Source organism: Dromiciops gliroides, chromosome 6 (genome assembly GCF_019393635.1).
Source record: "Dromiciops gliroides isolate mDroGli1 chromosome 6, mDroGli1.pri, whole genome shotgun sequence".
NCBI lineage: Eukaryota > Metazoa > Chordata > Mammalia > Microbiotheria > Microbiotheriidae > Dromiciops > Dromiciops gliroides.
Window position 1 is genome coordinate 264,932,287 of NC_057866.1, and position 25,191 is coordinate 264,957,477.

Below are 25,191 nucleotides of genomic sequence, written 5' to 3' on the forward strand. Positions count from 1 at the left end.
GGGAGGAGAAAGCACCCACACCTAAGAGAAGAATCACCCACTTTTGTTTCTTCTATCACGGCTGCAGCAGCGGGGTAGGGGTGTGTTATGCTTTTGAGGAACTAACTTATTTGTGAGGCTTTCCTTTCAATAATATACACCAAGACACTTTGAATTCTTGGTCTCGGTTCTCCTGTGCTTTGCTATCAACAACAGAAAATTCACTATCTAGTGACAAGTCCCTAGTGATGAGCCTCTCTAAACTTGGTGTAGCTGGTCCCGGAAAGAAAGGCTATTTCTGTTGCTCAATGTGAAGATTTTGCAGCTTGGTAAAATCTGCCAGTGCTTGCATTCTAGAACAGACTTCAAAAATCCAGGATCATTTCTACAACATGGCAAAACATTAGGAAGGGATTTTTTAAAGGGCTAGTTATGTTACATAATGTAGGAAAATGATATATGTGTATCCAAGTATCAGTGAATCAGCTAGCTGGAAAGAACCTTAAAGAAACAATTCAAGACCACCACATTTCAGTCTCCCTTGGCAGGATGCCAACTACAATCAAGGGACATGTAGACTTATTTTTATTTGGGGGGGGGCAATGAGGGTTAAGTGATTTGCCCAAGGTCACACAACTAGTAAGGGTTTTTTTGGGGGGGGTGAGGCAATTGGGGTTAAGTGACTTGCTCAGGGTCACACAGCTAGTAAGTGTTAAGTATCTGAGGCCAGATTTGAACTCAGGTCCTCCTGACTCCAGGGCCGGTGCTCTATCCACTGCACCACCTAGCTGCCCCTAACTAGTAAGTTTTAAGTGTCTGAGGCCAGATTTGAACTCAGGAACTCCTGAATCCAGGGCCAGTGCTTTACCCACTGTGTTACCTAGCCTTCCCCATATAAACTATTATTAAAAGAGAAAACATAACAGTGACCTTTCTTCTATGGGAATTTATTTCAAAATATAACAACCTTTTAAAGGTTTTCATACCTACCTACACCCACCCGAGCAGTTTGCTTTTTTTTTTTTGCTGAGCAATGAGGGTTAAGTGACTTGCCCAAGGTCACAACAGCTAGTAAGTGTCAAGTGTCTGAGGTTGGATTTGAACTCAGGTCCTCCTGAATCCAGGGCCTGTGCTTTATCCACTGCGCCACCTAGCTGCCCCCCAGTTTGTTTGCATTTTTAGCATGTCTTCACTAAAAATGGAAATAATCAGTCACCATTTTTTCTTGGGTGCAATCTAACAAAGCAGATAAAGAGCTGGACTTAAGGTGATTCAAATGTCACATCTCTCACACATACCACCACCAAATGTGACTAACTGGCTAAGTCCCTTTTCAGCCTCAGTCTTCCTTGTTAAAATGGGTCTGATACATGCACTACCTAAACTGTAGATGAACTAATGTCATTTAAACAATGATGAAAAAGTTTTTAAGTGGCATTTATAATTATCTCTACTATCAATTTATATTTATGTGTACATGTGCACATGGCATGACATATGACTCCATCAAGTTGAAGTCAAAGTTTACAACGGTGGTCTTTTAAGGCTTCTGGTAAACACTGGCCACTAAGGTGGTATGAGAGGCCGTGCAGTAATTAGTTTTCTGTTAAAAGTTTCACAATGACAAGGGCCTTTGGGAAAGAAATTAAACTTTGATCTAGTTTTTTTTAAAGTGATAAATACTAGTTTTGATGAACTTGTTATGCTTTGTTGATAAGAAATTCTCTGTAAAACTCAGAAAATTATTAAATGCTAAACTATATTTTTACATTTTTAACTTCCTAGTTTTGGATAGGAGAGTTTCAGGGGAAAAAGCACCAAAATGAGATTGATTAAATGAAGAATATCCCCAAAGAAGATGGGAAGTTCCTCACAGGTCCAATAAAGCAAGGCCATACATAGGTTGAAATAAGCAACCTAATGGTAAGTTTTGGAATGAAGGATGACCCAGAAACCAAATACTCATTGGCTAATGAGAAGAACTTTTTTGGTGTAAAAGTTAACAGAGTAAACTATCTTTTTGGAACTTGGCCATGTTTTTTTTTGCAGGGCTATGGGGGTTAAGTGACTTGCCCAGGGTCACACAGCTAGTGTGTAATTTAAGATTCTAAATGTGGATTCTAATGTGTTCCCCCAGTTTGGGGGAAACTAAAAATCACTGATAAAACGAGTTTAGGTTTTTAAGGGTTTATTGGAAAATAGAAAGAAAAAGATTGAGAACAGAATTCTAACAGAATTCCTATCTTTCCTCAAATTTCCTGTGAAGTCCTTTGCCGCCACCACCATCAAGTCCGGAAGCCAAAAAGCCCGTGCTCTCTGTGCAGGCTCCCTTTCCTCCTTCCTGTCTCCTCCCAGACCATAGGAGGCTCCTCCAGTTGATTGGCTGGTAGACTTGATAGACAGCACCCATGAGCAAACGTCATTTCCTGACGCCAAGGAAAAGCCACAATGTCTCTGAGGCATTTTCCTCATGGTGGAGCTCTCCACAGCAAGTCTCCAGTAGGTGGCGTCATTCCAATCATTACACTAGTAAGTGTCAAGTGTCTGAGATTGGATTTGAGCTCAGGTACTCTTGAATCCAGGGCCAGTGCTTTATCCACTGCGCCACCTAGCTGCCCCAGCCATAAATTTTAAAAGCCAGATTAGCAGAGAGACAAAAGAATTTTTCTTAATTTGCCTTATTTTAAATGAATTTGGGTGGGGCAGCTAGGTGGCGCAGTGGATAGAGCACTGGCCCCAGAGTCAGGAGTACCTGAGTTCAAATCCGGCCTCCTACACTTAACACTTACTAGCTATGTGATCCTGGGCAAGTCACTTAACCCCAATTGCCTCACTAAAAAAAAAATAAAAATGAATTTGAAACAAGCTTTTTATACTTTTAAAAATAATAATGATTTTTAATGCTTCAAGATAGCTGACCTTTCACCCCATAGGTATCCTCCCTCCTTCCCCTGAAGTTAACCTACTGGCCAACCTTCTTTCTAATGATAGTTTTCTGGACTGACTTACAAGTAAAGCCTGAGAAGAGGGGCAGATGTTGCCTATCCCCAAGCCTAAATTTGAGGCTAAACTATGGGACTTGACAGTGTTTGATGATGCTTTAATACATTTTGAGAACTCCCAGGAGGTGACAGATTTTAAAAAAACAACAAACCAACATACTTTGATGAAATGTACTTAAGAAAATAGGACATGTTCCCAAGGCATCCAAAGACATATATAATAGTATATTTGGACAAGCCACCCTCTCTCTGGGCCTCACAGGGTACCTACACAGCCCCTTTCAGCTCTAAAGTTAGGCTTCCAGATCCAAAGGAGTCCCAGAGGCAAAAAGAAAAATGACTGCAGGGTTATAAAAAAAATGCATGGGGATGTACAGGGAGATTTCACAATTTCCAAGGCAAAGGAAAGGCTATTTAAAATGAGATGGGTGAGGGGCAGCTAGGTGGCGCAGTGGATAGAGCACAGGCCCTGGATTCAGGAGGACCTGAGTTCAAATCCGGCCTCAGACACTTAACACTTACTATCTGTGTGACCCTGGGCAAGTCACTTAACCCCAATTGCCTCACTTAAAAAAAAAAAAAAATGAGATGGGTGACCAGCTCCTTCTCCATCTTCATCAAGGGGCTCTGCCAACAGTCAGTCTTAAGCTAGACTCTCTTAGCATTAACCACCTATCAATTCTAAGGAGGACGTACTCCCACTGAGACAGGGTAAACAGCCACAACCCTGTGGCTTCACGGAGAACTGGCTGCACCACAGAGCCATGCCCATTCCTGGCATGAACAGACCCTAAAGGCCATACCCAAATTTGTTAGTCACATGACTTACTATTAAAAAAAAAAGTGATCGATGTTTGTATAAAAAGCACTCCAAAATCATGTGGTTGTTGTATCCTCGCTAATTTAAACAATTTATTGTAAGCACAGCAGTTTGTTAACAAGATGATGGTAATACCAATATGGAGAAATATTTTTTAAATATTATAAATAGCAGCAGCAAGGTTGAGATATAACATTGAGAGCACCTCTGCACGTCCTTGAGTTCCCTCTATCTCAATCCCAAAGAATGTTTTCAATGTAGAAAGGAAAACACCTAAAAACACTATTAGAAATTTCAAAATTCATTGGCTTATGATTATGATAATCGATCCTGAAGTACAGCCATAATCCTACAGTTTACAAACAAACAAAAACAAGTAAAATTCACAAATGCATCATGAATACTCTAAGAATGGACAGGAAACAAGACTGGGCAGATAGAGTATAACATTTACTATGCACATCAAGGTTTAATAGTTTGCTATCCCATTAGGAAACTACCAAATGCATAAGGATTCATTTATATATTTATCCTCTTAGTTTTTAGAAACACTGCAGTCTCAAGTTTTATTTTGCCAGGATATTTATTGACAAAATATTAAATAAATAGCCTCATATCGAATGGGGTGCATTTATCAAACTCTTCCAAACAAACCTGTTTTCCAGTATCTGCCAGAAATGAGAGTGTGTACCGTTCATAGTAAGGTTAACTGCATAAAAATGACATGTCAAGTAGGCAAAATTAATGGACCACATACTGGTTATTCTACATTATAATTAATTAGACGAATTCTTGACAGTGTGTGCGTTCTCACTCCCATGAGTTACAGACACAGTGATACATCAGGCTATTCAAGTTTGATCACAGTTTTCCGTGGGAAGGTTCTTAACACAGGCCCTCCAACAAATCTCTGCCAAACACATAGCACCACCTCAGGAGCTTGACCAAGTTGCCATGATCACAAAAGCATTCTCATTCAAGTGCTTTCAAATGAGATGTCTTCTTACTTCGTACAAAATTCAGGCGAGGCATATCAAAATGCTTCCCATATTTACCCTCTTAGATTGCTGGATGACTCATATGCCAAAAAGAGCCAAGAGCAACACTGATGTCTTCCTTTTCCACGGGGAAAAAACAAGAAGTGAGTCGAAATTAAGCTGCTAAGAAGCACAGGACAATTGTAATTGCAGTTAACAATGTAAATACCCCCCCCCCCCCAATGAGTAACTTGTGATGCTTATTTTTTATTTTTATTTTTTCTTGTGGTTGGTCATAAAAGAAAAATAATGAATGTCATTTGGAAAATTTTTTCCAAGTTCATTTATACCCATCTCTATTTTTAATTTCTGCCTTCTCTATTCTAGGTTTTAAACACCTCTTGAATATAATTTAGGGAAAAATTTAGCTAATGAGCCCTTTCAAAAGAAAAAACAAGTTTTAAAAAATGCAGTTTCCTAGTAACAAGGGAAAGAAACAATCAGGATTTACCACACCTATGACTAAGAGCTGTGGAGAAGAAATGCAGACTAATATTTAAGTGACTACTTGAGTTTTGACTAATACATTTTTACTTTTTCTTTTTACATTTCTACTTTTTTAAATTAAAAAAAAAAAACCTGGAATGTTGGTTCTTTCATATAATGGATATAGAAATTTTATTCCTCTTAGTTCAGAACACCTTTAAAGTATTTAAAGATTCGACTGTAAAAGAAAAAAAACCCTATATTTCTGTTACTTATCTTACTTAGTACCTTTTAGAAATATTATACACTGGGACACAAAGATTATTTTTATAAAGGAAAATATGAGCAAAAAAGCAAGAGCAGAAACCTGAAGAAAAGGATGAATAGAAAAGGAGTTTAAAAAAGTGAAACTAAAAGTAAATTATTCATGAAGAGTAACTGGATATTAGTGCATTATCTAGTGTCCAACGAAAAGGAAACTCAAGAGAATAAAACAAAAAAGAGAAAGTTAAAAAAAAAAATGCAAGCAAAATTCTTTTTTAAAAAATGAAAACCATTTCTAACAAATAAAATCCTGGAGTCTGGAAAGGCTAAAAAAGCTATTTATAGCAAAAGAATAAGATAGTATTTCCATTTCTAAAGAGCACAACTGCATTTAAGAATCCACAAAACTGTTATGGGTCAGGTGTAATGAGATCTATTTGAAGAACAAGTGGCTTGTCAAAGGATAGGAGGAAAGGAAACTGTACAAATAGTCTCTTTTTTCCTTGACTGCCCATTTGATTTGTTGATATAATAGTAAAGTTGAAAGAATCAAAGTCAATAAGACCCAAAAGGCTGACTGACAACTTCACCTTTTTTACTCCTTGGATTTTTCATAAAAATTCGTCAAAATCCTTCTTTCAAACTCTGGTAACCCCCTGGAAATCCTATTTATATGTAGACTTGTCAGATGTCTACAAATTACCATAACTAATCCACACATCCCTTGCATACTGATGGTAAAACATTCCCCCCTCCCCACATACTTCATAAAGTTGCCTATTGCAAGCTTTTCCCACAAGTCTTCAGATGGGCCCATAATTTGAAGGAATTACCACAGAAGCCAGCAAGAAGTCATTTCAGAAAGACTGAAATGATTATTGTTAATAATAAATGGTTATTGTTAAACCAGAGTTTCAAAGGTAGGAAAATTTATTTCATTCTAAGTATACAAAGAAAAGCTTTAGGTGAATATTTTAAGTGAAAACTTATAGTGAAATAGTTCTAAGGCAGCTCTTTGAGACTTGTTGATTTGGGGCAGGGGGAAAAAAGTCAGTATCTCCATTTATTTTACTGAGCTACTTTTTCTATGAAAAGTTTTCTTAGAAATTTATTACTGTTCTGGTTATTATTCTATAGATTGGACTAGGCATAACTATAGTGGTTGCAGAATGAATCCTCAAGCCAGTTGTTGGCCAGAAAATACTTTAACTTCTGAAGTTTACCATTTGTTTTAAGCAATTTTCTATGTTATAATTATAACAAAACCAAAACGTAATCTGAGAAGGCAAAATGCATTAGAACTGAAATTCTTTTAAAGGTTTAAAAAATCACTTTAAAAAGTGATCACTGATTTAAAGTGTATCAACTCACCCAAAGCTAAGAAACAAAAACATACCAGAAAGTCCAATGATTAAGAAGTATAAGGGCTTAAAAGCCTAACACCTATGCATCTAGTATCTAGTTAACTGCCACAGAACCAAATTTCATAAACACTGAATTTTAAAACACTACAAATGTCAAACATAAAGTATGAGCATATTGTTTCTGCTAAAAAATACGAGTTTATCCCTTGTCCTATTAATTTCATAAAATGTTCAAAATCTATTCTACCACTATATAACATAATGGATTTCATATTTGTAGACTCAGAAGAATCCTAACTGTATATACCCTGACTTAACTACATGAATGGATGTGTCTACACAAATAATTCCAAATATACAAAACAAAAACGAAACAAGAAAAAGCAAAAAAAGCCACTGTCTGATGTGGAATGGAGATAAAACAAATTCATTTGTTTCCTGTCTATTAATATTAATTTGGTTATACTTTATGAAATGTTATGGGTTTTATGTAAGGATTTATTCCTTACATGCAAGGAAATATGTATAAACATGTTAAAGTTTATCATAAAAAATATAAAAGTATTTGTCAACTACTAATACTAACTATATATAAGATAAGCTCAGAACCAATTCTAATAGGATGCAAAGGATGTAGGCCTTTAAAATAATTTAAATGGATTGGGAAAAGCACACTTAAAAATAGCAGTGGCCATGTCTAAAGAGAGCTAAACAAAAATAACAGTTTATGCACTATCTTACTGTCTTTAAATAAAGCTATCTTGAGTTGCTTTAATGCTTCCGTTTTTTATAGTACTAAGAACTGGGTCTCTAGGGTTTTCTAATAAAAAAACATTTTTCCTCCCCTAGAGGTTTTGATCCCTCATAAGTTAAACATTGCCTTGCCCCAGGGAATATTCCTTTTAATCATTTATATTAAAATTAATTAACCTAGAATGCCGGCACATTTTTATTCCTTTATGGAAAATTAACAAAGCTTCTAGGGATCATCTCAAAGGCCATAAAAGTTAAGAATTTTAATACAGAATACTGTTTTGTGGAGGGGAAAAAACCCACAATGTATTGCTTTGCCCTTAAGTTTCCTTTAAACAAACAAAAGGAAAATCATTACCCTCCCCCTTCCTTTTTTCAAACTGGCTGTCTTACTCAGACTGCCCATTTCTCCACGGCACCAATTTTGGGGGTGTTCTCAAAATGCAGTCTACACTTCATAGACTCAGTCATTTCGGGTCTTTTCTCTCCTCTTTTCCTGCCCCATTTTGGCTGCATTCCCCCCCACCCCCCACCCGACTTCCTAATAACCACTAGGGAACCAGCTGTCAATTGGGGTTTTTAAAGCCAAAATAACCCAAATAAGTTCTCATTAATTCTAGTTTTTAGATTTCCTAGGCTGACTGCTTTTAAAGTTTTAATTTGGTTGACAATCTTGCAATGCATTTTTTTGACTGAACAATTTATATTTTTTAAATAGTAGATTCATTTTTATTCTGACAGTATTCTCTAGCAGAGTACAGAAATTTAAAAAGCACATTGGATTATGTCTTAAATACTACATATGGACCTATTTCACTATGTGTTATAAATATCTCTATATTATGAATAATTTATTAAGAAAGAAATTCCAAAAACATCTCGCTAAGTAGTCTAGAAGTGCCAATAAAATTATAGGAAAAGGGCCTATATAATATACTTTTGGGCAAAAAACAAAAGTACCAGTGACTGGTGGTGTACTGCTCCATCACCCTCCAGAAAGAAGCTAGGATAAAAGATCTTATGTCTAACTCAGTACATCCTTAACTACTAAGAGTGACCTCTCTTCTCTCTACTCAGACATCCAGAATTATTCTGTATAAAGCCCTTCACATATGTTTAAGGATACGTGTGGATATAGATATACAAATGTTTTCTACGTGTGTGTTTGTGTACTCACACATATAAGATATGGACATACGATACACTGTAAGCCCAAGAGTAGCTGTCTGGTCCCCAGGTTTAGCTCCACGCTCCTACTTATTAGATTCTCTTTTGAGGACTAAATTCTCCATGCCCTGCCCCGTGGTCAGTGTCCTCAGGCACTACCTTACACCATCCTTGAGTTCAAGCCAAAACAAACAAATGGAAAGAACAAGTGATCATAACTGTTTCAATTATAATTCTATAGTAGTTATATTTAAATCCCATTAACAGGATTAAAACGAGAGACAGTATGAAAAATGGAAGGTATTTTGAGATGTCAACACCTCAGGTTGTGTGGACATTAAATCCCCACATAAAATACCATGGCGACACAACACTTCTTTTAGCCCAGACTACACTGTCACAATAAAACATCCCTATTCTAATGAGAACTCATTTTGAGAAACACTGAATAATCTCTGAAGACACTGTGCTCAGAACTTTTGATTTGCATAGGTATAGAAAAAAACATCAAATTTTAAACATAGGCATATCTACCTAGCACTAACTAGATCCTATCACCCTAATGTGATATCTACAGTTACCTCAAACAGCTGAAGATTTTTTTCTATGCTTTTCCTATGGTGTTTAAATCATTTCAACGTGTGTTCATAGTCAATTTGGTGGCTTAGGTTTTGGGACAGTACTGGGCCACTAGGGGTAAGTCAGATGGTTAAAAAGCACAGATGTGTTCATAAAAAGACTGTATGGGTAACTTAGAGCCCCCTTCACAATTAATTTGAATCAGAAGCATCAGATTGGAGGGCCCAGTTTTGAATGGATCACATAATTGCAGAAATTATAAAGAAAAGCTTAATTTTGCTAGTTTGTATTATGCAATAACAGTCTATACGACACCAGGTACCACAAGACTGTCCAGAGACTAGCAGAGGGGCTCCCTTGTGCTCCAAAGTGTGACAACGTGAACTGTACTGTTAATGAGTGGTGGGAGACTGGTAGAGCCAAGTGTTGTGCTGCTTCTCGCTCGCTGGACATCTTTAAACACCTAAGTACCATTTAAGTCTAAAGAAAGTTGCCAAGACCAGAGGTGGCAAGCCCGACTAAAGTGAGCAATGCTTTTTTCTCTAAGCTAGCTAGATAGTTATTTTCTCTGAAAAAATCCCCTAAGTCATTAAGCTAACATTTTAGTGGCATCAGCAGCCATAGCAGGCAAGCTTGTCTTCAGCCAAAGCAGGTCATCTCTAGCAAAGTAAAGGTAAAATGGCGAGCAAGAAATCAAAGCCGTGTTTTTGGTAAAGGAAATATATTGCTGGTGTCACCACAACTCAAAATTGTCTTTTCTTTATGAAATTCATGTTTTTGTTCATTTGTGTGACAATGACAAGAAAACCTTGAATTTCTCACAGTACATCAATGAGATGGACTAATTTGTCAGCTAACCTCTTATTTGTTTTAATATTTAAATTATAACAATACAACAACTAGAAAAAGGTCAGTGCTTCAATGGCTTTAAACCACTTCAATTCCAATTTGTTTTTCAAAAATAACGATGCAATTAAATCTACACTTCCGCATCAGTAGTGCAATACAGTATCCTTTTCTGAATAAAGGAGCTGAGGTTTCCACAAAAGAAGCTTTAAATAAGGTAGATTGTTGCCATCTTTCTATCAATTCTGCAAGTTTGATATAAGATACATCAGGAAAGCTTAAACTGACTTATACAATCTATTCAGCTAAAGCTTCACCTAAGCAGCATTAATCATTGGAAATGAACATCAGAGGTGCACTCGATATAAAACACTTTTCAAAACTACTGCAAAGAACAAATGACAAAAATGGCTAAGAACAATGGAACATCTGTTGTGTGTCCCAGATGCAAAGAAGAATGGGCCCTGCGGTTACTTGCACTGAGTACGTGATGGAGACCCTGGAGCCTTAGTCCACTTCCATCTCTGTAGTAGAAGGTTTAGCATGCGCGGAGCTTTCCTTGGTGGCATCAGGCTTACTTTCAGTTCCACTCTGTCCATTCATCGGTCCATTGTGTTCACCGTTTGCTTTCGCTTGGTCTTCAGAAACCTCCACTTTGGGTTTGGCCTTGTAAATGATGGGGTTACAAAAATTCTCCAGCTCCTAATGGCATTAAATTGAGAAAAATGATTACACTTACTAGTGAATACATCTTTAAAACAAACACAAAAGGGGTGGCTAGGTGGCGCAGTGGATAGAACACCGGCCCTGGATTCAGGAGGACCTTAGTTCCAATCCGGCCTCAGACACTTGACACTTACTAGCTGTGTGGCCCTGGGCAAGTCACTTAACCCTTATGGCCCCACCAAAACAAAACAAAACAACCGACCACACTGTGTTTAATGCTCTTCTGCATGTACCTTTCTGCTCCCCCCTTTTTTTTTAAACCCTTGCCTATCACTAAGTATTCGTTCACTGCATGAGATTATGTGAAGCTGGCACGTACAACAAGGTTATGTTGTCTTTCATTATGCTTCGTCTCAATCCCATTTCCTTAGATTAGTTTATAAATTCTCAGGCATGGGATAATTTTTGTCGCTCTGTACCCCTGTACCATGACCCCCACCCCCCCACCCCACAAATGGGGGGAAAAAAACAAACCTTGAGAATTATATTATCTATATACTTGTGACAAAATCCTAATGACAAAATGTACAGTTCAGAGGCAGAAGGCATAATTTAAAGTAATTTAAAGAGCAATGAGGCCAGAGGACCACCCTTTATGCTCAAACCAATCACTTGATACCTTGTGGTCCTCCGTTTCCTCAACTATCAAATGAGGAGATTAGATGAGCTCTGGTCCAGCGTCACTTCTGGATCTCACTACTTCTCCCCAGTCTTTCCCTCTGTGTCCTATTCATATAGAGTCTGCTTTCTTAGGCTGTCTTAGGGTTCTTCTCTCACTCCTCAATCTGTTCCTCATGCATATGTTGTTTATGGGAATGTTTTTCTCTTAATCTACCCATAAAAATGAACAACCTCTTAGAAAGTCCCTTGATGACATTTCTTCCAGGCAGTCTTTTTCCTCCAGTTCATCATTAAAATTTTACAAGCCAAGGAGGACATGGGAATTGTTTAATCTTGAAAAACGAATTTTTCACTTAACCCTCACCTGTATTCTTCCACTAATATGCCCTCTATTAATTTAGAAAACTCATTTGGCAAATAAAGATTTTTTACTTCTTGGATCTGAAGAGTGTCTTGTACTTGATTAAAAATGATAAAATTCCAATGGTGGAGGAAATGACGGAGCTTTCTTAAGAAGCCAACATGTACACAAGGAGAGCCAATGACCAAATGAGTTTAAAAAGACATCTAAAATCAGGGATAGTTAATGATGGGCAAATTAACAAGTGTGGCACAGCCCTCTAAGAATGGTTCCAGGAGTGTCAAAGCTGAAAATAGGCCAAGGCTAGCAAGGAATGCCATGGAGCACAAAAAAGCATGGCTGGGTTCTCTAAACTACATTAAGGAAAAACAGCTGTATCTAAGAAGACAAAGGACCACCATTTTTGGTGGATGAGGGAGAGAAGGAATGGCGGGTCACAACAAGTAGTTAGTACTCTGGGACTTCACAGAAAGATGCCTTGAGAGGCAGGCGTCCTGGTGAGATGCTAGCAGGGCTGTGAAGCTTCTCACCCAAGACCTTCCAATGGGTACTTCCTTCCACCCCTGAACCCCAAAGACACCGTCTACAAATACTTTTTTTTCACAGCCAAGGATTGAACATCCAAGCGGAGGCACATACCAAACCACTATGTACACAAACACGACGCTTCTGTTTCACTAAGTGAGAGAAGCACAGGGACTTAGGGGCAGTAGTCTGAGACATGAGGGCCCCACCCCGACTCCTGTCCTGCCAGGATCTTACCTTGGCTTTTGCAACTATATCTGCTACTTTCACCACAGGGTCTTGAGTGAGGCTTAATTTGTTCTGTGCATTCATCTTACTATTCAACCAATTCATGGCTTCATTGATAAATTTTTCCACCTTTTCCATGTCAGCAGCTTCTAAGTGATCATATTTTTCATCCTAATTTTTAAAAAAAGTCTATTTAAAGCACAAGGCAATCATCAACATAATTTGTATTCTGATCATCCTAATGGGCTTCATGAGAAGACCCAAGTGACAATCGAAGTAAGGGTGCACACATTTAAAAAAGCAAAACCTAATACCTGTATACGGCTTACAAAATAATATGCAAATGAGCACAAGTTAGTGCCAGCATCCGGGGCTTCCTGGGAGGGCACAAATTCTTCCAGGTTTCTAAAAGGCTAGAAAATGGTGGGATACATTCTCTAGGAGGGAAGAAATGGCACCGTCAAGAAGGCATGAAGGTGCAAGTGAGTAAGCAACAGAGAAGAGCAGATTTCCCTGGAACGGAGGAGAGTTCTCTGGTGAAGAGTGAGTGCAGGCAAGTGAGCTAGTTAGGACTTCGGATCTGCCTTACATCATGAGAAAGACTATAGCTACCCTATGAAATGACACCAAAAGGAAGCCATTGTAGCAGCCCAAGTCCACCGTAGGGAATTGCCTATGAGAACAGAGTAGGGCACACTAGACAAACACTGGGGAAATAGCAGTTAGACAGCACGTGGGGTGGGCATGAGGTGAAGGAGGTTTAAAAAAGCATTCTGAACAACTGGGAAAATGAGGATGTCATTTGTTAGAGAAGTACTCAGGACGGGGAAACTGGCTTGCCCTTTCCAATTCTGGACCCACTTTCCTCCAACTCCTCTTGATGCCCAGATCTCTGACCCTGTCTTCACTACCGTCTGGTTTCACGGTATCTGTACACCACCTTATTCCACACAGGCCAGCTCAATCCTGTCTGTGGAAATAACAGACCTGCTGCACTAGTCCCATTGTGACTCTCCTGGTATAGCCTGTTCCTAGGATCACTAGATAAAGGATCTGAGGAGAGTTCCTTCTTTGGATGACAGGATGCAATGAGCTGAGTTTTTAACTTATTAATAATATATGGGGTTATAGAAACAGATGAGAGGTTAAGTATGGTGAACATACACAAGAATCATTAGAATAATGTTTTGAAACCTTATGAATGAATGTATAGAAATCTGACTTGGGCACTGAGCCTTGGAGAGATACCAACAGCTAATGGGTCAGAGTATTAAAAAGAAACTGGCAAGGACACAAAAATGATTTGAGAAACCAGGTAACCAACACAGTCCAGAATAACAGAAGCCAGTAATTGACAGTGTCCTAAGAATGCAAAACGAGTCTTGGACTTTTTTTTTTTTTTAAAGAGGCCAGGGGCAGCTAAGTGGCACAGTGGATAAGGTCCTGGCCATGGATTCAGGAGGACCTGAGTTCAAATTTGAACCCAGACACTTGACATTTACTAGCTGTGTGACCCTGGGCAAGTCACTTAACCCTCATTGCCCTGAAAAAATAAAATAAAATAAAAAATAAAAAAGGGGCCACACTTGAAAAACCAGTTAGTCATCATCAGTAAGTTCAGAGAGAGAAATGTGACTGGCATTGTGACAATGGTTGGCTTGCTAAAACATATCAACTCTTCACCTCAGACTTCAGTACAAGGAGCCTAGTAAAAAGTTAGATTCTTTTACTTTGGCTTACACTTAAGGAAATGGCATCTTCTCTTGTAATTCTTAACAGTTGGGAGCTAATTATTCACATTAGCCTTGAAAATTCATATGGAGGCTTACAAATGAAAGGGTGATATTCCCCCTGCCCTCTCCCCCTTTCTTCATAAATGTAGTTACCTTATTCTTAAATGCTTCTACCACTTTCATAAGCAGCTGGATCTTCTTCCCCAAGTCATTTAAAGCTTTTGGTCTCTCTTCATGTTCTATGTACCTAGTTTGAATAGGTTGGCCAAATTTCTGTCAGCAAGAGAAAAGAACAAAACAAGGCACATGTGAGGCTTTAAAAATAACCAAAGGTAAAGCATAACGATGTGGATTGGTTACACAGGGGCGCATTAACTTCAAAGATAAACAGCAACAACACCGCGTGATACAAGATGACAGTTACTTCTTCCAAGAGTCTTGGTGGTCCCTTGACATTTCTCCAGGCCAAGGGGGAAGATCTGGCCAAAGATCAAAATATCCCTTCCTTTAGGTTCCTATGTGGAAAATGCTTAGCAACTTTTGTTTCTAAGAAATCATCCCACCAATCAAATCAGAAGCCAGGGCCTAGAAAATGAACTGCCCAGAACCTCCATCTACATTAACACACGTTGTGCTTTTGAATAGAAGGCTAAGAAACTTTACTGCATCGGAGCAAAACATGCTGAGTGGGCAAACTGCTTTTTAAAACCCACAACAAATACTCCCAACCCAGACAGCTTAAAATGAATATAACCTACTGCACTCAAGACATAACCAGACCCTGTTGCTTACTGATTACATAATATATTATACCAGAAAAGATGTCAATTAAAAGTTAAGGCTCTGACCTTGGCTAAGAAATGAACAAATAAAAAAAGTTTAAAAAAAACAAAACAAAACAAAAAACTTTAAACACTCCTTTCCCTTTCAGAATTTTACACCCCCATATAAGGTCCAAGAAGCCATAACAAGTTGATTCTGTAGCCTGGAATTTTTATTCAATAATTTTTTTTTTAGAAAAAGAATGCAAACATGGAAGTTTAACTAAAATATATCCAAAGAAAGGGCCAATAAGATGACAAAATTGCTCTAGATGATTTTTCGTACTAGATAAACCCCTTCACCTTTCCTTCTATAATGTACGTAAGCTGCCAAAACAATCTGACTCTATACAACACAGGTCTAACCCATGTCCCCTATTATCACAGCTCCAGAATAAAAACAAACTCCTCTGCCTTACATTATTAAATGCACCCCACAATCTACCCTGACCTGCAAAGTGCTTCACAAGTAGTACATATCTCACTGCCACTAAATGCTATGATGGACAGAGCACCGGACCTCGAGTCAAGAAGACAGGAGTACAAATGTGGCCTCTGACATGTACTAGTTGTGTGACCATAGCCATGTCACTCAACCGATGTCTCCCATTCTCTCATCTATAAAGTGGGGATAATAATAGAACCCACCTCCCAAGGTTATTGTGAAGATAGAATGAGATAATAATTGTAAAACACTCAACATAAGCATTACATAATTGCTACTTGTTGTTTTTATTATTATTATACCTTATATATAAAGTCCCTTAAGAGTAGAGACTTGTTTTTGTATTCCTAGCACTTATCACAGTGCATTTCAGACAAAAAGTGCTTAATATTTACTGAAATGAATTTTCTCTGTCTCAATGTGGGGACCAATTTTTAATTGGGGAGTGCTAGCTAAGCGGCTCGCTGCAATATTGGGGCAAGGAAGGAGACCGGCAGCCTCCCTTAAAACAGAACAAGATTTATTTTAACAAGAACAAACTTAAAAACAAAACACAAACAGGATCAGTAGGATCAAGGGAAAGGAAATAACATGGGGAAAGGGAAATTATAATACCTGAAAAAATACCACTGTCCAGGAATCAGCTGAAAATACGCAGCAGAACCCCTGTCGCTCTCCAGCTTCCACCTAGAATGCCCAATTCTCCTCCCCCAAACCTAGAGACACCCCACACAGCCCCAGTCAATGGGATGGCCTCTCTGACAGTCACATGACTGCCCTCACTAGGCTTCCAATCACTATAATTTTGCCAGGCCCATGTAGGCATCAGCGAGTGGTGATGACGTGGGTGCCAGCACCATGGCAACGGCTACAACCAGTGGGTGGAGCACCCTGCGGTTTGCGGAGCCTCAGGCCAGTGCTCGCCCAGGCATAAAAACCTCAAATAACAATTAATTCTTTACAATAAAACAAGGTATACCTGTATTGTATCACTAGCCTTAGAAAGAAAGGGATATCAAAGGATATCAATCTATCTTTTGCTACTTTTCAAAGTGAGTAAAGAAAAATCCCCCCTTATCTAGCACAACCACCACTGCTCAAACTATGTCCACACAGGGCAAATCAGTACAGAAAATACAGAATACACAAATACAAAACCCATCCCTGCTTCCATATCACAAGCACACTCCCTTTGAGCAGGCTTGCCAATGCAACAACTCCCCTGCGTCTATGAGAATGGAAAAGGCCAATTCATCAAATATGTATTAATTGCTTAATAGGTGCAAAATAATATATGCCAAGAGTTGGAAAAGCAAACCTCAAGCCCCGATGGCACCTGAATGTGCAATCCAATGAAAAAGAGCTGTTTGGTGAAAACTGTTTCTGCCCCCCACGGCTTCTCATTCATCTGCCTCTCTCCCAAGCCTTCCACAGGTCCCCAAACCCCAACTGTCTAGCACCTGACCTAGCTGCTTCCATAGTTCAGCCTGACCTAAACCTTCATCTTGGCCACAACCTTGACTAAAAGTATTTAAAACTAAAAGAACAACCCCAAACAGCACAGTAGGTGGAGGCAAACGGCTGGGCAGTCCTTAGAGGGACTCAGTCCTCACAGTTATAAAACACTTTTTTCTTTCTTTAACTAGATCTAGTCATTTTACCTGAGCAGGACCGGGGGGGGGGGGTAAGGACTTCTCCCTCTACCCAGGTAAGGCACACGTTCTGAGCCTTGAGAAGGGAGATGACCTATTCAGGGTCACTCAGCCAGGATGGGTTGGTGCTCTATCCACTTTGCCACACCCTCTCTTCCTCTATACATAGCAATCACCTGCGGCCTAAAAATACCATTACCTTTAATTCATGAAGTTTGTCCACATAAATTTGTTTTGGCTGATCTTGTCCATCTTCATAAAGCCAATTTTCAGTATCTTCTAACATTGAAGACAGTTTACTTGAATCCTAGGTCCAAATTTAAGGAAAAATAGATTGAAAATGTTTCGTTGGCAATTCCTTGGCAATCTTACTCCCACCTACAGGTCATAGAGAAGGCAGCTTGTAATTGTCTATGGCATTTTTAAGGTTTTAAAAATGGTGCTTCAAGATATCACCACCACTGAGAGAGAAAATGGGCTGAGAGCCACAGGGGTTGGCAGCAATAGGGCAATTATGATTTGTCATAGCTGTGGAGAGATCCTACCTGAACAAAGGTTTGGGGAGAAGGAGGCATCGAGGTACCTCCTCCAGTAAAATTTGGTCTAATTTCCCTTAAAGGAAAGAGGTCACTGTTTCCACTCTCCCAGACTTTAGTTGTGTCTCACGCTGGACTCATGACCAAGGATTCTGTCTCCGGGTTTCTCCTTCTAATTAAGTTGCCTCTATAGAGCTGCACCTAACTAGGTGGCTAGCTAGCTAGCTTCACTGAGACTGACTCCATCCAGAGGCCCTTATCTTCATTTGCCATCCGTGGTCCTCTCCTAGGAAGGCCCACATCTCAGGCTCACATCTTAGAGCTTGTCACCCAGACCCCATAAGTAGCCCGCCTCCCCTCCCTGCTTCCCTCCAATAATTTGGATCTGGCATCTTAAATTAAATAAGAAGATAATCACAGTTTCTTGGTTAAGTGGCTGGTTTACAAACATGTATTTTTTTAGAAACTTAAAGAAGTTAAAACAGCTTAAAAGAGAAAAAAGAAACTTAAAAAGCTGTACTCTTACTTCTGCAGTGACGAATTTTTCATAGACATTGCACAGTTTGTCTCTGAAATCATACACATACTCCTCAACAGCATTCTTGGCATCATTTCTTTCTTTCTCTAATTTGTCCTGCATGATCATCTTTCCCTAGTCAAAAAAAAAAAAAAGTCAGGCTAGTTACCAACAAAAGCTCTACTGTAGTCATCATTTAACAAAATATAAATATTCTGTAAAAACAAAACTGAGAATCTGTCTGGACTGATCTCCTTTCACTCCTACAAACAAAGAAAAGGCTCAGGCAGACAGTATTTTGTGAACACAATTCCTTTATAAATTATCATTTGTTCAATAACAAGTAATATGATAAAAATTAAAATGTTGATAAATTTTCAAAATCCTATAAAGGAAATGTTATACAGATGTGAAAAGTGGTTAAAGGAAAACTCAGGAAGGTCGGGGCATCATATTTTCACTAACTTATTCTTGCTAATGAAATTGGTGAAGGGGTGCATGTAAATCCTGTGTTCTGGGGGAAAGCCCCATTCTAGTTATGTCTTTGGAAAGCTACCAAGTTATATTCTCTCCTTTGGTGTCACTGTCTGTGCCAATAAAAGGCATTAGATTTCAAGCTCCTTGAGGGCAGGGACTTTTTTGGGGGGTGGGGGTGGGAATTGTATCTTAGCACTTACTAAGCACAGTGCCTGGCACTTAATAATTATTTGCTAATCTTTTTAAATGCCAAAGACCCCCTAGGTTTATCTGATGGGTGCACCTTGTCTCAGAATATTGCTTTTAAATACTTAATGGAAAAGAGTCCTATCCAAGTGCTTTCTGATGGGATTTTAACACTGCTAACAAAGAAGGGAAAGGCTTGAATACAAAGTGCCCGTCCCAGGCATTTTAGAGGAAAAGCAAGTTTGGGCTCCTGGGTACTTCTCATTAGCTGGGGGGGGGGTGGGGGGTGGTGGTGACTTTTGGAGAAGTCTGAGAGGGAGAGATAGGGACCCTAGGTCACTGCAAAGGAAAACCTGGGGAAGCTGGGGAAAGAAGGACTTTTAGGGGCCAAAGTGCAGCAGCAAGGGCTTGCCTTCTTTCCTTCCCACTACTTTACTGTAAGCCTTGGCCTTAGACTAGACCTGGGTCAGGTTCTCCCCTGGCAAAGGACAGTATGGTGTGGTGGTCCCGGACAGCAGGTAGACACACAGACATAGACATACAATACACACGACAGGAGGAAAAATGAAAGGAAATCCCTAACAGGAAGGGAGAGGGACATGTGGCTGGTCATTTTTATAAAGTATATACCTAAAGTTAACTCAAGTACTTCTTGGAAATAAGTAAGGCAAAATATTTATTGCATATATTATCTTTTAGAGAGTACATATTATTAGCTAAATTTTTCTTAAAAATTGAAATTTTTAAGTACTCTGTTCAACATTTAGCAATTAAGCTATATGTTAAGCATTTTTACATGATGCAGTAACCTTAAATAAACAAACTTCATTAAAAAAACAAAGTTGAAATTCCATAAAAAGTGCCGACAGCTCTAATACCAAGACCAAGTGTACCTACCTCATTTTCTATGTAACTGTTGATGAGATCCTGGCCCAGCTGTCTGTGCAGGCTACTCTGGATGGGCAAATCAATACTCTTGACTTTTCCTTTTTTAATGTTCTGGTTTGCTCGCTCTTGCTTGTCTGAAGGAGCTGGCTGTGGAGAGCAATGTCATATGAAAGAATTGAACCATTTCCATCTAAGCAAAGGAAAAACCTCAGGCAAAGAACATACCCTATGTAAGAGTAGACACATTTTCTTTAAATTAGAAAATACCACAGTACTTAAAGCACTCTCAACAATCCTGCAGCAACTGTTTTAAGATATTTGTTTCTTTGTATGTAGGTCAAACTGAAATATACCAACAAAAACCAGTTTTCCCTCTCTATATCTTTCAGTTAATGTTCTCAGTTCCCAAGATACTCTGTTCCTTACTGGGAGCTCTCTAGGACAAAACAATCATATGATAGATGGATGGCTATAAATGTAATTTTATAATTGGTTATGTAGCACCCCTCCCCCGACTCCAACACTGATGACACTACTGCATAAAGTACATAGATTACATACTATTCAAATAACAAAAATAAAATAAAAATATACACATGAAATACTTTGGAAAAGTATGCTCAAGTTTTACATCATAATGAGGACTTCCACTTTATGCTGTAAAATTTTACTTTTAAATGTGTCTAAAACCAAAGAGAGTATATAATCATAAACTGTAACTCTACTCCCTTTTCTTTTACCATCACCGAAGAATACCACTCTAGAAAACTTTTAATTATATTGTTTCATTATTTTCTTAAAATATTTATAAGAATAAAAAGTAGTTATGACTTATTCTTGCTAAATCAAAATTCAGCCTCAACTCAACTGGAAACCATGCAGCATAAAAAATAAATTCTTGGTTCATAGTTCTGAATGTTCACGGTACTGTGTACAGACAGGAGAAAAAAGAATGCAAACCTTTGTCTTGGCGCCCGTGTGATCAATTTCCTCTTCTGGACTGTGCTCAGCATGGCCTTTCTGATGGCCTTCTTCTTGGTCAACCTGCATTTTTTCCTAGAAAGAAGTTATATCAAAATGGATAGTACACATTGCTGCAAAGGTGGCTCTTTTTTTTTTTTAAAGCAACATCGTTATCTAAGAGGTCTTATGACATTCAAAAAGGATCGGTCAGGTAGATGCTATACTTAATTTAGTAAGTATTTTTTGGGTTAGCTATAGCTACAGAAAAAAGATTAAAGGTGACAGGAGAAGCAAATGACAGAGCCTATCTACACAGTTGAAATGATCTGATGACTCATTCATTTGAGATCATGCCTTGAAAAGAAAACAAAAAAGCTGCTCCAAAAGAGCCAAATTTCCAAAGCACCACACACCGAGAAGAGTCAAAGACTGGCCGGCACCATCACTATTCAGGTTTTGTTTTACAGTTGGAAATACAGCTATTTTCAGCAAGTCCCAACATGGCCCACATAGAAACCAAGGGGGACAAAACTCAAACTGGCTTCTCTCTAGTGATGAGGCCAACACTGATGCGATTCTCCCGTGACTTGGGCGTAACCTCTACCATTCTCCTTGGGAAAAAGGAACAGTAGTAGAGGAAAAACAATTTAAATGAAATTAAGGAGAATAACTAAAAATTAACAACAGCAAAAGCACAGTTTATGCTGCCACATTGACTATAAATATATTTGTGGCTATTCTCTATACAGTTAAGCACGGGTAAAAGAAAAATGTAATGACTACTGACTTAGAAAGCTGAGTCATAATACTATAGCCCATAACATTTATAATTGATTGTACTTGAATTTCAAGATCTAAGTGTCTCTAATAAAGCATTTAATTTTTACTAACAGAAAATTAGCTGTGACAAAGAACTGCTTCTAACAGTCTGCATCAGAAGGCTATTCTAGAAATCATCTCTTTACCACTAATTTCAGTTGTATGTGTTTTTTTAAGATGACAATACGGTTATCAAAAAGTCATGGGACTGGGGTCAGCTAGGTGGCACAGCGGATAGAGCACCGGCCCTAGATTCAGGAGGACCTGAGTTCAAATCTGGCCTCAGACACTTGACACTTATTAGCTGTGTGACCCTAGGCAAGTCACTTAACCCTTACTGCCCCGCAAAAAAAAAAAAAAAAAAAAAAGGTCATGGGACTGGGGGCAGCTAGGTGGCACAGTGGATAGTGAACTGGCCCTGGAGTCAGGAGAATCTGAGTTCAAATCCAGCCTCAGACACCCAACACTTACTAGCTGTGTGACCTTGGGGAAGTCACTTAACCCTCATTGCCCTGCAAAACCCAACAACAACAAAAAGTCATGGGACTTCAGTCATTATGGTGTAATACAAACAAAGAATTGTTTGATTGGGAAGCTTAGAATCTAAACCCAGTTTAATCACTAACCAGCTCTGTGACCGTAGCAGGGTGATGTAACCCTTGAAGGCCTCCGTTTGTTTCCTTTCCTATGAATGGAGACGTGAGTCCTTCACTCAGTATAAATTATATCGATGCTATAAAAATCCAATAAAATTCAAATTTCAAGAATTCACAAAACTCACATGAGATTGCTCCTTCTTAGATTTTTGTGGCAAATAGCTTTCTTTTTTGTGTGCAGCCACTCTTCCCCTTTAGTCATGGTACCTGCCAGGTGTCACCTACTACGTGCTCTATTTTCTCAACCAAATACCACTCTCTCCTTAGTGTTTTGCAGTTTGACTCCAGCCCAGTCCTAAAGCTTTTCTCTGGTCAATTCAGCTTTCCTCAGCCTTCAGTCTAATCAAAACTGCTGGACCACTACCACCCCCTTTCTTTCTTCCTCCTTGACTTCCAAGACATCACCCTTTACTGTTTTTCTGCCTCCATCTCAAACCACACCTGTCTCATTTGCTGCTGGGGATCCGTTCTATCAGTTGGCCTTCTCTGTGCCCTCTTGCTTTGGTCATTTCATTCCCTACTCCACACACTACTATTTTTCTCAATGGGATCACCATTTTTTATCTCATCTACCCACGGTGAGCAATGCCATAGGATTACACGGGACTTGTCCTTGCCCCTAATATCTCCTCTGTCACCAAATCTTGTTCTTTACCTGCAGTCTCTCCTGTCTATTCCCTGCCACCCCTGCCCCTTGCCTGTACTCTAGAGTATTTCACAGGCCTTCCCACCTCCACATTCTCTCCTACTAAGCCATTTTCCACGCTGCTTGCATCTTCCCTCACCTTCTTGGACATCAGGCAGTTCACCTCTCTAATGGTTCCATCCTGAGGCATCTTCCTTTGCCTGGTATTTAAAACACTTCATGATCTGGCACTATGCGACCTTCCATAACATTTCTTGACACACACTTAATGTTCCTGCCAAAGTAGACCAGTCTTAAAGGATTCTTTCTAGCTCCCTTTAGAATTCACATAGCCTCTCACCTCCTTACTTCTTGTTTATTGAAGTGGTTTTGGAATTTTCTATCTATACAGTTACTATGACTCAAATATGAATTTAAAAACAAGACAAAATGGTGTAGTTTTGTACTTCACCTTGAATTATTTATATATATATATATATATATATATATATATATATATATTTTAGTGAGGCAATTGGGGTTAAGTGACTTGCCCAGGGTCACACAGCTGGTAAGTGTTAAGTGTCTGAGGCCGGATTTGAACTCAGGTACTCCTGACTCCAGGGCTGGTGCTCTATCCACCGCGCCACAGAGTTGCCCCCACCTTGAATTTAAATGTAAGTAACAATCTTTACATCGTTAATGTTTGTATTTGTTTGCTCTGCTATTATCACTAGTGGAACGCCTCTATTCCAAAAGTTGTTAGCATCCTTCCCTTGTACTGTTATCTAGACACCACCAGGGATACCTGACATAGGCCTATCTCAAATGCCATCCTCATGAAGCTCCTTGACTCCAAATCCCTTTAGAATGTGCCCGAGACATATCATCATGAAGACTTCTTCTAAATATTCCTATGTGCCAGGCACCAGGCTAAGTGCTTTACAAACATTTTCCTCATTTGATTCTCAGAACAACCCCTGGAGGTAGGTGTTATTATTACCTTCATTTTATAATCTAAGAAACAGAAGCAAACAGAGGCTAAATAATTTGCCTGGAGTACTCAGCTAGGCAGTAAGTATGTGAAGTCTGATCTGAACTTGGGTCTTCCTGACCGCTGGCCCAGTGTGTATCACCTAGCTACCTTTAAATCTCCTCAGTATGTATTTTATTTATTATATATAATTTCATTCATTTGCTTTTACACTGGGCATTTCCTTAAATCTTTTTCATGTAGGAACCCTGAATTAGAGCATCAAGCTCCTAGAAGGCAGGGAATTATTCTATTGTTTCTTATCTCCTCAGTGCTTTGTACAGAGGGCTCACACAACACTCCTTTAGAAGCAATGCCACGGGGGCAGCTAGGTGGTGCAGTGGATAAAGCACTGGCCCTGGAGTCAGGAGTACCTGAATTCAAATCTGGCCTCAGACACTTGACACTAGCTGTGTGACCCTGGGCAAGTCACTTAACCCTCATTGCCTCCCCCACCAAAAAACCCACAGCCCCTGCCCTCAAAGAGCTCACAGTCTAATGGGGAACACAACTTGCCAACCACCAGGTACAAACAAGACACGGATGGGATAGATTAAGATCAAAAGGGAGAAGACATTCAGGGCAATGGGAACAGTTTCATGCAGAATGTAGGGTTTTAGCTGGGACTGAAGGAAGCCAAGGGAGGTGAGAGGCAGAGAGGAGTGGGGAGAACATTCCAGGCAGGAGGGCCAGCCAGGCCCAGTGTTCAGAGCTTGGAGATAAGCAGTGGCCAAGAGGCCAGGGTCACTGGCTCCAAGAAGAAGTGGGGGTAGGTGAGTGAGAGGGGCCCAGCTTCAAGGGCCACCCTCAATATACACTTGTGTGAAAGCCCACTTGTCCAGAAATCATTTTTAAGCAACCTGAACCATGTGGAGCAGAGAGAGTGACTCTAAAGGAAGGAAATCAAACGCAGGTAACCCAGGACGGGCACCAGGTGCACTTCAGGAATAGTAAACTCCTCAGCTGTTCTCATTCTAGAAGTCATCCAGATAAGCCTGCTCGTCCTACTGCTTCTCCGTGGGTAGGCACAGGGGCACGAGAATGCAGGGGGGACTGGTGTTCAGAGAAGACACTTGAGCATTAATTATGAAAGGCTAAGTTATGCGCTATGTCCTCTCCTTAAGAAGCAAAGCAAAATAATT

General features: G+C 39.3%; 1 protein-coding gene across 1 annotated transcript in view; it reads right to left on the reverse strand.

Moving 5' to 3' along the window:
* Positions 1-3,865: 3,865 nt before the first annotated feature.
* The window catches only part of HSPA4L (heat shock protein family A (Hsp70) member 4 like), a 70,834-nt gene continuing 49,508 nt past the window's right edge, over positions 3,866-25,191 (reverse strand). Inside the window, exons 13-19 of the mRNA XM_043972025.1 lie at positions 20,914-21,009; positions 19,963-20,100; positions 18,412-18,537; positions 17,549-17,656; positions 14,585-14,704; positions 12,708-12,869; positions 3,866-10,939 (exon numbers count right to left, since the gene is read on the reverse strand). Coding sequence (XP_043827960.1) covers positions 10,745-10,939; positions 12,708-12,869; positions 14,585-14,704; positions 17,549-17,656; positions 18,412-18,537; positions 19,963-20,100; positions 20,914-21,009 — 945 coding nt within the window. The 3' untranslated portion in view covers positions 3,866-10,744. The remainder of the gene's footprint in view (positions 10,940-12,707; positions 12,870-14,584; positions 14,705-17,548; positions 17,657-18,411; positions 18,538-19,962; positions 20,101-20,913; positions 21,010-25,191) is intronic.